The 12484-nt window shown below is 35.7% G+C and overlaps 2 protein-coding genes across 2 annotated transcripts in view; one reads left to right on the top strand and one right to left on the bottom strand.

The window, feature by feature from the left end:
- Nucleotides 1-86: 86 nt before the first annotated feature.
- LOC128166676 (peptidyl-prolyl cis-trans isomerase-like 3) lies at nt 87-1019 on the top strand. The gene has a single exon (XM_052831980.1). The coding sequence runs from the start codon at nt 142-144 to the stop codon at nt 625-627; it is 486 nt and encodes a 161-aa protein (XP_052687940.1). The 5' UTR covers nt 87-141; the 3' UTR covers nt 628-1019.
- Nucleotides 1020-2454: 1435 nt separating this feature from the next.
- LOC128165626 (zinc finger ZZ-type and EF-hand domain-containing protein 1-like) overlaps nt 2455-12484 on the bottom strand; it is a 48630-nt gene continuing 38600 nt past the window's right edge. The window contains exons 48-70 of the mRNA XM_052830347.1: nt 12206-12319; nt 12038-12081; nt 11401-11595; nt 10971-11104; nt 10759-10826; nt 10584-10665; nt 9848-9951; nt 9377-9548; nt 8974-9108; nt 8742-8853; nt 8289-8476; nt 7457-7783; nt 7101-7201; nt 6897-6953; nt 6637-6741; nt 6050-6401; nt 5617-5813; nt 5349-5464; nt 4732-4879; nt 4508-4624; nt 4121-4283; nt 3498-3569; nt 2455-3145 (exon numbers count right to left, since the gene is read on the bottom strand). Of these exons, the coding sequence (XP_052686307.1) occupies nt 3044-3145; nt 3498-3569; nt 4121-4283; nt 4508-4624; nt 4732-4879; nt 5349-5464; nt 5617-5813; nt 6050-6401; nt 6637-6741; nt 6897-6953; nt 7101-7201; nt 7457-7783; nt 8289-8476; nt 8742-8853; nt 8974-9108; nt 9377-9548; nt 9848-9951; nt 10584-10665; nt 10759-10826; nt 10971-11104; nt 11401-11595; nt 12038-12081; nt 12206-12319 (3205 nt within the window). The 3' untranslated portion in view covers nt 2455-3043. The remainder of the gene's footprint in view (nt 3146-3497; nt 3570-4120; nt 4284-4507; nt 4625-4731; nt 4880-5348; nt 5465-5616; nt 5814-6049; nt 6402-6636; nt 6742-6896; nt 6954-7100; nt 7202-7456; nt 7784-8288; nt 8477-8741; nt 8854-8973; nt 9109-9376; nt 9549-9847; nt 9952-10583; nt 10666-10758; nt 10827-10970; nt 11105-11400; nt 11596-12037; nt 12082-12205; nt 12320-12484) is intronic.

Below are 12484 nucleotides of genomic sequence, written 5' to 3'. Positions count from 1 at the left end.
AATTAAATATAATCTGTCATTTGCGACACTTTCGCAAAATTGTTAAATTCTAAATTTAGTCACTTTGTGTATACACGGTATATTAGTTTCGAATCAGGAATTGGGTAAATAAAGACAACGCAAGGTGTGCGTTTGCGAATAATGGCAGTAACGCTACACACAGACTATGGTGATATAAAACTGGAATTGTTTTGTGAACAATGTCCCAAAAGTTGTGAAAACTTCCTGGCCCTTTGTGCAAGCGATTACTACAATGGATGTGTGTTTCACAGAAATATAAAAGGTTTTATGCTCCAAACAGGAGATCCCACTGGAACTGGTAAAGGAGGAAACAGCATCTGGGGAGATAAGTTTGAAGATGAACTCTCAGATACCTTAAAACACAATGTTAGGGGTGTGGTATCTATGGCCAACAATGGCCCCGACTCCAATGGTTCTCAGTTCTTTATTACTTATGCCAAGCAGCCACATTTGGACTTGAAGTACACAATATTTGGTAAAGTAATAGATGGCTTTGAAACCCTTGATGAGATAGAGAAGCAGCCAGTGAACGAAAAGAACTACCGTCCTTTGAATGACATACACTTACTGAATGTAACAATACATGCGAATCCATTGGCAGGATGACAGATTGCCTGTAATACTGACTGGATTTTGATTCTGGGTCACCATGAACTTTGAATGTTCTCATGCAGACCAGCTGGTGGATAATTTTTTGAAAATAAAAGTAATGACAGTAACAGAAATACCAAATGAGACCACAACTCTAACCAGACAGTGTTATTTGAATGGCTATTCATGGAAATAAATATCATTCAAGCTGCATGTTATATGCATGTGTACATGTATTATAAATGCCTATTGGCAGAAATTATTTAAGTAATACAGTAATAGTACATGTATATTATACTTATGTACACATGATTTGTGATCTATCATTAAGTATCAACTTTGAATGTTTTAAATGAATGTATAAATTTAGCAATACCGGTACATTAAAAATACATCTATGTAAACAAAACTTCAGGCATTTTTTGTTTCAAAATGATTCCATACAAGAAATATATAAATAATGTATTTTAAAGTTGATAATTTGTGTCAGTCTCAAGGAACGTACGGAAGAGCATTATTGAATCATCTTGACTTGATCTTTTGTTCTCCATTATGGCCGGGCTCTAGATCTTTGAGCAATGTAAATTTATGTTAAACCCTTTGAACCTACTTGGCCCATTTATGAAGCTTCCTTTGAATTCAGATTCTTTTGGGGCTTATCTAACATACATGAAGCTGTGCATGTTGACAAAGAACAAGTTAACATCACTTGAAAAAAAAGGGACCATATTAAAAATAATTTGTATGTCTATCTGTCCACCTTAATTACATGCCTAGGCACATTTTTTCTCCCCTTGTCACCCACAAAGAGCGCATTTGGGTAAATGGTTATAGTGACCTTGAACAAGTTTTAGGTCAAGGTCACATTAGACTTCTATGAAATATCCTTATTTGGACCATATATTCTCTCCCCTTAGGCCTATCTGACTCATATTTAATATAAAGAGTGCTTGTGGGTAAAGGTTGTGTAGAGGCCTTGGAGTTTCTATGTCAAAAGTTAAGGTCAAAGCAATTCTGTGAAAATCCTTGTGCAATTTTTCTCCCTTTCAAGCCCGCTCAGTCTTAGAATTTATCACTTTTCTGGCTTAATAGATTTTGAGATGAAGATTTTTAAAGATTTTCTCCCCACTTTATATTTTACAAACTTGAATCTTCATTATCTGAGGATGCCTCCTTACAAGTTTAAGCTTTTCTGGCCAAATAGTATTTGAGAAGAAGACTTTTAAAGATTTTCTCTACATCTTCCTATGTAAAAATTTATTTCCCTATTGTGGCCCCACCCTACCCCTGGGGACCATGATTTGAACAAACTTGAATCTACACTACCTGAGGATGCCTCAACACAAGTTTGAGCTTTTCTGGCCAAATAGTTTTTGAGAAGAAGATTTTTATAGATTTTCTTTATATATTCTAATGTAAAAATTCATTCCCCCCATGGTGACCCCACCCTACCCCCGGGGACCATGATTTGAACAAACTTGAATCTACACTACCTGAGGATGCCTTCACACAAGATACAGCTTTTCTGGCCGAAAAGTTTTTGAGAAGAAGATTTTTGAAAAATACCAACAATTTTTTCAATAATTCTAAATTATCTCCCCTGAAAGAGGGTGTGGCCCTTCATTTGAACAAACTTGAATCCCCTTCACCTAGTGATGCTTAGTGCCAAGTTTGGTTGAAATCTGCCCAGTGGTTCTTGAGTAGAAGAGGTAAATGTGAAAAGTTTACAACAACGACAACACAAACAGACAACGGACAAATTTTGATCAGAAAAGCTCACTTAAGCTTTCAGCTCAGGTGAGCTAAAAACAAGAACTCAAATTCGGCTTATATAAATGGTGGATACCACTCTCCGAGTGTGGATTTTCATGACTTTCATAAATAACAATGATATATACATGTATATGGAAAGACATACATGTATGTTATACATGTATAATTTTATACATATAGCCAACAGTCTTAATTTACACTAAAAATGATCTATAAATCCTCTCCCCTCTTTCCCTTGATAAAATATAATACAATAAGTAATGTGACAAGTTAATTCAATACATTGAATTTTTGATTTAATTAATATTTAATGGAGATATCTTTAGTTTTTAGTTTTTTAATGAAAGAAGAGCAAAGACAAAATACTAGTAAAAGAAATAATGTTTATTATAAAACAACATCACAGGCCTTGTATGACCTATTCACTCAGAAACAGTCATTGTCATTCTAATTAATTCTAATTTAAAAAAAAAACATACAAGGGAGACAACTGCATATTGAATCCATCATATAATTAAATAAAATGATTAAACTACTACATGTACACACAAATCATAATATTTCAGATAAATAATCTTCCAATCTGTCACAAAAATCATAATATCTTAATACATAAAATCGTTTGTGATACACAAAGTCAATTGGAAATCCTAAAACTTCATTTTTCTTGCATCTTCTTCTTCTTTACTAGTGCTATAAGTTCTGTAGCCACATTATTGTAGCCAATCATTGTGCTGACAGCAGCTACATTCATTATTCCCTGAAACAGAAGAAAGGAAATTTATTCATTTATGAAATCTTAAATGCATGACATTGTTAGAGAAAGAAATCATGCATAAGTAAACCACATGATAAATTTAGCCCAATATTTAAATTGAAATTTTGAATAAAAATGAGGTCCTGCATAATATGATGCATGCACATCCATGAATACTACTAATAGATGTACCAGCAAGAAAATTTATACATAACAGATGTAATTAGTTTGGAGTTGAGTACTTCCCTACATTTACATCAAAATATAAGCATTTGGTGGCTTCTTAGAATATGTTTACTATTAGTAAATCTATATTCACTGTTAAGGAGAGAGAGAGTTGGTCAATACAATTTACCTGTCGGACAGCCAATTTGAGTTCATCAAAATCTTGTATTGCCAAAAGGTATTCCTGAGTCATCCCCCAGTTCTATAATGAAATTTAAAAAAAATAACAACTTTAACAGAAAAATAAAGATCTTTAAAAAATTTACAGCTGTTCATCTACAAGTAAAATCTTAATTTTATATAACTTGATTTATTCTCACAACTTAATTACTTTGCATAAATGAAGACCAGACTTAAAGACTATAAACTGAGAAAAGATATTTTTTGAAAAACCTATTAATAAATTTTTGCTGTAGATTTGTATACCTAATGGTATAGCAGTTTTTAAAAATTTGTGAATCAAGAAAACTTATACAAAAATTCAAATACTAAACAAGTTGGGTGGTCAACAAATTAGCCATCACAGATACCTTAAATATTTAGACATGCTTTTTTAATCTATATACACTACTATTTAGCAAAGAAAAATTCCATATTTTTTTGGCTTAAAAATTCTAATACTTCCTTATATCTTTATACAAAGCTCCTCGTCTTGTGGAGATTAATATTCCCTAAAAATGGCCACAATCATTAAGCCCTCTTTGGTCTACATCCTCAGTTTTTGGGACAAAAAAACCTGACTGAGGTCATTACCATAGCGGTGGCCTCCACCTGCAGGAAGAGCTCGGTGAGTGCACGTAACACCGGGGGCACCACAGAACCACCGTCCGTCTGCTCTTTACTCAGGCTGTCATGGAGCTGCCAAAGCGGCTTCAGGCTGCCCAGATCCAGCTTCAGCTTACCGATCAAGGGGCACCTGTCGTCAAAACAAGATTTCATCATACATTAATTGTACAATAAATGCACTTTAAGCATGGTGGGAGACACAAAACAAGTGAAATGAATGTAACAAACATTTTCAACATTGAAATTTTCCAGAATGTTTATACTGAGAGGCGTGCCACTGCTAAACAATGATGTGATGGTGTTGTTGTTGAGACTTTTCTTCAATTTTTTTAATATGAAGTGAATGTAACAAACCTGTTCTGGGTTTCTAATATCTTCAGCAAAAGCTGTATGGCCTTTAGTCTTTGTTCTCCAGTTTGTTTGGTAGCAACATACACCATAATTAGCCACAGGTCGCTGATATGCAGGTTTCTGAAATTTTAAACAGAAATTGTAAGTGACCTCCAAAAAGAATTTCTATAAATGATAGTAAAGTAAATACAAAATGTACTCGTTTTTGTAGCTCATATTGAACTTACAGAGCTAGATCTGTGGAGAGAACATTGCCCAGAATCACATATCCTGTCTCGAAACTGTCCTTGGTTCCCGCGGTAACAGTAAACTTGTAACCCCATGATGTGTTGACTCCTCCAGAATCAACAGTAAACTCAAAGTACACTGCATCACCTGTGTAACAAAGATGAGAGATAATGAAATACATGTATATTGCATAGAGAACAGACCTAAAAATAACAATAACCAAAAACAACTCTTTAAAAAAAAGATACATGTATATGGTACATGTATTGATTGACTGGACAAAATATGGTATACCTATAAAACACCAGTCTGTTCAGAGTACAGAAAATACAATCTTTAAGTCTGTGTTGCAAAAATCTATGTTCACATCATGTTACTAACAGCTATCCCATCATTTCAATTACTTAATTAAAATTGCATTACTATAACCATGGTACATGTAACTTAACATCATGTTATACCATACAATCAGCATTATTTTAAGAATTACTAAAAATGTGCTAACTAACTACAGATATATTTTTATTTATTCATCATGTTTTTGCAGAATGTGATTCTTTTAGATGTACTGACATACATTTACTGTATACTACATGACTGCCTAACAATGGCTGACCTGGGATTTGGAAACTTGTCCAGTTAGCCCCCGAAGTCCCTGTAAACTCCTGTCTGTTTTGCTGAAGGTCTGAAGATGTGGCGAACACCAAAACATCACCCTCTTTTAATGAGCACCTAAAAATATACAGAGGAATCCGTAAAGCTTCAACTAACAAAAACACCAAGGAGAGATAACGCAGTTCTTGTAGTAAGTTTACCAGGTAAGTGTTTTAACAAGAGATAAAACAGTACTAAAAGTACATGTACCGTAAGTGTGTGATTCTTACCTTCCATCAAATGATATCCTGAGACAGGAGGCCCCTGGGAGTCGTACAGAGTCTTTGCAAGCCGAGGATTCCTTGTAATGGTGGTCGCTCTCCTTCAGAATGGAGGATAAGGTTACTTCCTCCATGAACTGTCCGGCGGTCTTGGCGATCGGCACCAGGCTCTTGGGTTCACAATACAGCATGACCTTCTCTACGACCTACAACACAGGTCCAAGAAGTGGTAGAGCTTACATATAAAATTACCTGTCACAACGTCGAACAGAAATCAGTAAGATCCTTCAATAGAAAATTCTAATTTGAGTATCAAAGTATCCAAATTTAACTCTGAATCTTTCAGGTCACAATGTAACAACCTGCACAAGGTGGATTTAAGGAGGAGAGAGAAAAAGACCTAAATCACAGCACAACAATACAGTTTTCCAGTAAGACTCACACTATGAAACCTGCTCCTACACTCAGACTTGTTCAGCAGGTCCAACACACAGGGGATCTGTTGAGGGTCCTTACATCCCAGTAACTCGGCTGTAATCACCGGGCCCTGGTCAGGCCACTGGGCCAACAGACTGGCCAGCAGCTGTCGCGCGTACAGCACAGACATTGCCAGGTTCACCTTCAGGATGTAGTCACGACAGGGTGTGCGGCCATGCTTCTCTAGCTCCTGTTTCAGGAGTTCGCTGCTCTTACTGCGCTCTTTTTTCTGTGAGTCACTCTCTATGTCGTTGTCTGGGACTGGGATCAGTTTCTGAGATTCATTGTGGTCTTCTGGAGACGCCTTCTCCAACATTCTGTTCAAGAAAAGGTAGAAACCACTAAGAACACTCTCAATACCACTTTTTAATACATTTTGCCACGTAGGCCTACTTGTAAAATGAAATTTCCACGTCAAACATCTTGTACAATAAACATATAGCGATAAATATTTTTTTATCATTCTCAGCATGTTAAAACATTTTACAGAAATGATCATCATCAATTTTATCAGGCATGTTGTCCTTTATATAGACTTGACCAGTTGTCTACCTGTTCGTTTGATTGAGAGCGGGATGATAATGTATGCCAGTGTCTATCACTTTATCAGAAGATGATTTAGCAGCCTTTGGACTCTTGGCTCTGGCAATGGACTCCCTGTCAATCAAATTAAGGAAATTACGTGTCAACTTTTCACGAATTTCTAACTTCCTTTATTCATTAATTACATACTTAATTTCTTACTTCCTACATGTATATTCTTTAATCTTACTCTTTACATCAGATAATTTTTTTATGACTGTCAGAATTACCATTTCTCTGTCAGCCTCTTTAGATCTGCTTTCCCAGTAATTGGGTACGTCTCCAAACTAAAAATACACATGCATGTTTTACATAAACTGAGAACCCTCAGAAAGCATTAATACACATGTCCAGTTACATGTATCTAACAATCCTCTCTAAATTTGAAAAAAAAAATTGCATTGTGTAAGAAAAAAAGACAGACCAGTACATACTTTTCTACAATAGCTTCGACCACACTGTCGTGGCTTTTGTCATTCATTTCGTACATGGCCTTTAGAACATCTAACGGCAGCTTGAATTCTTTGTGAAGTATCTAATACGAAAGATCATCACAATTAGCATCCGCTAAAGTTCAATTTTTTTATCAACATGTTTACAACAGAATATGAAAAAAATATTTCAAATATACGCCAACATTTAATATCTTGGTTTTAATCCAGTAATCTTATCAATGTGAGTGTCCAGAATAGTGTCTGTGTTACATCAATTTTTACATAGACATTATTATCATACATGGCAATGCTATAGAAAGATTGTCTGAAGTCTTTGACTGGTCTACATCTGATACCTCAAACATTGTCCGTGTCTTTTCATCGATCCCCTCCAGAAACTTGTTGACGTCAGAGTCGCTCTTGCCCTTGGCTCCTGATGTCACTGTGACATCATCAGAGTCCACCGATTCATCCTCTGAATCTGATGATGACTCTGATGACGACGAAGATGACATGAAGATATCGTCCGATTCATCGTCTAACAGACCGTTGAAGGTGGCGCCCCGGGACTGTGTCCTCTTCTCCAGAGCGGCCGCCAGTCTCTCAGACAGAGACAGACTGTGGGTCTTGATCCCCGCAGTGGAAGTGCCTCCCTGATTGGTGTAGAGCATGAGAGACAGAACCTACAGGTAAAAGGAGAGAGTTTACCAACCCAAACATTCTCATAGTGCAATACATGTACATAATTTACAGGTAAATAGAGGTAAATTACAGATAATTCACTCAACAGCTGACCAAACATTTTGACAGTATTGCATATCTCCATTATGAACATCTTATAAAAGACAAAATGAAAATTAAAAGTTTTACTTTTGAAAACTTGTGGATGGATTGCGGAAAAAAAGTTTCATTCTAGGTTAATTATCTTGCAAGATTTACTGTAAATCAAATCGATGCATTGTCCCTTAGATGAAAAAGTGTAAAAATCCAAATGGGAAAGAAAGATGGAAAGACAAGATGTCGATGAAACTTAACATTCTCCCACTTGTTATCACCAGTAGGGGTATGGATTATTCAGAACTGAATCTAACCATATTTTGAAGACATTTAATTACCAAGAATATAAAGTCAATATTCTCTGCTCAAGTTGCATCAACATTCACGGAAGGTTTATATAATGAGACTAACCTCCAAGTCCTTCAGAAGCCACTGCTGACTGAATTCTGTCCCCTTGCTGGCGATGAACACCAGACACTGGATGAAGCTAGATTGGTACAACTCTGGTAGAACCGGCTGGTTGGAATTCTTCAAACTGTTGCTGAGTACCTTAAGGCAAAGGGAGAGAACCCAGGCTGTCTCCACAGTCACCTCTGCATCTGAGTCAAGAGAAAGAAAAAACAACAATATAGATGTTTGCATGAAGAACAGCATACCGATACTCCTCTCAGAGGCTATTCATTAACTTTCAAAAAGATGTATAATTACATGTATGTATACTTAAGGTCCTGGCACATTGATATCTTAGTCATTCTTTAATTGCATATAAAACATATACAAGTTTGTTATTCCAGGTAAACATACCTCAATACATTAATTTTTCATGGTCTAGCTTTATCTACATATCTTTAAGTTAATACATACCTCCCCTGATGCTTTCAATGATTGTCTTGGTTGTCCGGTAGAAGACAGAGATGTAGTTGGAGTCCCAGATCTGTTCGTTGCTGCTCACACAGTCCACGTACTTATCTGATATCTACAACCCAAACACAAGGTCAGGAGGCCATTCTGATCTATAGCTTACATGTACAGCACTACTACTAAGAATTAATTGTTCCGTTTAAGGTTTTCAGTTACTATTTGATCCATCACTTACCGTGTGTCTTTTCCTGGTCTTGATTTCTATAATAAGAGTATGGTTTTCGTCGGGGAAGTGTTTGAGGACGACCCCCGTCTTTCTCTCCATGCCTGTGTACTGAGTGAAGCTCACCAGAGTCCCAATCGTCAACACCTGAACAAAAAAAAAAAAGTATCAGGTTCTCCACTGTATTAACACAGTCTGTAGTCAAGTCAAACTACTACACAAAGTCAAAATGTTCCTCTAAGCTCTGATCACAACTACAATGGGTATCTGGTATTTCTAGAAGGATTCTCTTGAAAGAATTACGGGTCGATAAAATTCTATACCGTTACTTATATCGATATATATACTTATTTGTAACAATTACAAAATGTATAAGATAAAAAAAATGTATAAATCAAATAATATAATATCTAACCTCTGGAAATCCAGCCATGACAAAGAGAGCAAAGATGGAGGGTAGGTCTGGTTCACTGGTCAGCATCTGTACACAGTCGTTGAGGTAGTGCTGGATAACGGCCTTCCACTCGGGGGAGCTATATAGACTCTGGAGGATCCGCGAGACGGAGCAGGCCCACTCCAAACCACACCTACCAAAGTATTCCACAGAAGTGTATACATGCCATCTATATTATGCATGTTTATGTAGAGAAAACAATCAAAATAATTAGGTTTCTATTTGAATATATGAATAAATGTGCACAGTGAGTCAAAACCATGAAAGTGATAATGAACCAATTTCTTCTTCTCAGGTTATTCAATAAATACTCTTCACTCTCAATTATAAATTAACAAAGAGCAACAAAACAAGCCACTTTTTCTATATTTTGTTCAACTGATTGTTATTTACAATCAACTTCTAAATACAGCCTGACACTTTGACACCTACTTTTTCAAGCAGTCAGCTCCGAAGGTAAATAAATAGTTTATACAGTGTAGCCCCGGAGTTTTCTCTTCTTCCTTTTCTTTTGAAATCACAGCTTGATCAGCAACCTGCAAAAGCAGACAGCAGATGACAACAAAGTACTTGTATATACATGTATATTTGATTATTTTATGATAAACAGAACAGTTCTGTCATTAGATACCAGATAAAAACTTGCTACAATGTAACAGCAACTGGGCAGAGGTTTTATGAATATTTTAATTAATTAGAAACTTATGACAAACCATATCATATTACTGAATTGAGGTCCTATACCCGTAAATCTTATTACTAAATTGAGGTCCAATAAATCTTATGACTGAATTGAGATCCTATAAATCTTATGACTAAATTGAGGTTTTATACGTCTTATGACTGAATTGAGGTCCAATAAATCTAATGACTAAATTGAGGTCCTATAAATCTTATGACTTAATCGAGGTCCTATCAATCTTCTGACTGAATTGAGATCCTATCAATCTTATGACTGAATTGAGATCCTTTAAATCTTATGACTGAATTGAGATCCTTTAAATCTTATGACTGAATTGAGGTCCTTTAAATCTTATGAATGAATTGAGATCCTACACATCTTATGACTGAATTGGGGTGCTATGAATCTTGGTATTGAGTTGAGGTCCTATAAATCTTAGGATTGAGACAAAGTCTTATGAATCTCAGGATTAAATGTACAACTCACTACAATATCACAGCGATTGAGCAGGGGTCCTAGTAGTCCCATGGCTAAATGTCGGGTGTTCACTTCATGACCACTTTCCCCTCTGTATATCAAAATGAAAACAGCACTGATTGAAAATGTGCAAATTTAAATGACTGGCAAAATTCTGATGTTTTATTAATTTTTTTCAACTTGCCTGGCAATTCTAAACAATAATTGAATAAATTCCTTGGTGGTGAAATTAAAATTTCCTGAAGACATGACCTAAAACAATGAAAAACAAGATGTAAAGTAAATCTTTATCATCATAAATTTATCTGTGATAATTTAGGGCTTGAACAAAGTAAGAAACCGATTCAGTGTACAGGTATATTATCAAAATTCACAATAAGGTGGGTAAATCCTGACCGAATTATCACGCGGAATCATGGCTCCCAGCAATCCCATGATCCTCTCCTGTGTGTGGATGGCAAATGCCTCCATCTGCCTGCTTTCAATGGCTTGCAGACTCTTATCAGACTGCTGCAAAACTTTTCCACTATCTATAAAGACACAAACAGACTCTTATGACAATGACTCAGTTATCTCCCTTTACTTGTTGACCTATCTCCTTTACCTAACTCTTTTTTTAACTAATTTTAAGACTGCATACAATGTGGGGCTGAGATTAAAAAAGCTAAATGTAAAACTGTATTTCCCCCATCCCCCTTACATATTGATACTTCACCCTAATTTACCTTTCTTTTTTACTGGTCACTTTTTAAGACAGGAGCAGAGATTCAATAATGCCTATATTACATCCCGTTACATGTTGCCTTACCTCCCTTTGACTACATACCTTCTGTGTCATCGGGTACTTGTTTCAGACAATGTGTAATGATCTGCATGCACTGACTCTGGAGCTGGGCGGCCAGTTTTACATAGTCCAGGTCTACATGAGAAGAGGTCACAATTTCTCCAGTCGACAGGGAGAGAATGGTAAACAGAAGCCACACATGCTGGTGGATGTAGCCCTGAATCAGAGAGGTGCCCACTGAAAATGTAAATCACAAAAAGTAAATAACTCTCTGAACACAAGATTCAATAATGACTCTATTACCTCCCCTTATATGTTGACTTATCTCCCTTTGGCTACATACATTTGCCCATAATCACATAGAATGATCAGTAAACGGTACTGCTTTTTAGAGAAATATCCTGGCTGAAACTTTCACTCATTTAATACTGGTCTACAACATTCGAGAAACCAATAGAGGAATGGAACAGGATACTTTTGATAATTTGATCTAAACAAAAGTATGCAAGGACAGTAACTGAGTAATCCCCTTCAAGGCCTGGTACATGATAAAATGATAATGGGCATGTGCTTTATTTAACAAAGTACATGTAATTTATAAAACAATGAACAATATTAGATACAAGTAAAATCTGGGTTATATTACTTTAAGGTTTAAATAGAGTGTAATGGTACTTACATTTCACCAAGGGAAATTTGGTTATGTCATGTGAAGAATTATGCCTGTTATAAAAAAGAAATCATTCTAAATGAAATAAACTGGAACTTGTTAAGAAATTAACATGTTTCTAATAAACACAATTATTTTGGATCAAAGATGCATCAGACAATATTCATGCTGACTTACTCAGAAGGAAAGCTTCCCTTTTCATGACAGCCATAACACAGATCAAAATCATCACAGACATTGCAGTGGATGCGAGTTCCCACTATGAATGCTTGGCACTTGTTACATTTGTAGCTATAAACAGAATCAAAATTATGTCAAAATAGGAAATCACTTCTAGAGAATAATCAAATTTTCTGTTTTGTAATAAAAATTAAAATTTTGCATATAAAGGTACATTAATGTGCAAATAAATCAAATATCATATTTAAAAAGAAAACAATTTATGGGACACATATT

This window comes from Crassostrea angulata, chromosome 10 (genome assembly GCF_025612915.1).
Source record: "Crassostrea angulata isolate pt1a10 chromosome 10, ASM2561291v2, whole genome shotgun sequence".
NCBI classification, from domain to species: domain Eukaryota; kingdom Metazoa; phylum Mollusca; class Bivalvia; order Ostreida; family Ostreidae; genus Magallana; species Magallana angulata.
The sequence above is the reverse complement of the archived record's forward strand: the minus strand, read 5'-3'. Positions and strand labels throughout refer to the sequence as shown.

Excerpts from the sequence above, each read along its gene's own strand:
- LOC128166676 (XM_052831980.1), top strand. The coding sequence starts at position 142 with ATGGCAGTAACGCTACACACAGACTATGGTGATATAAAACTGGAATTG.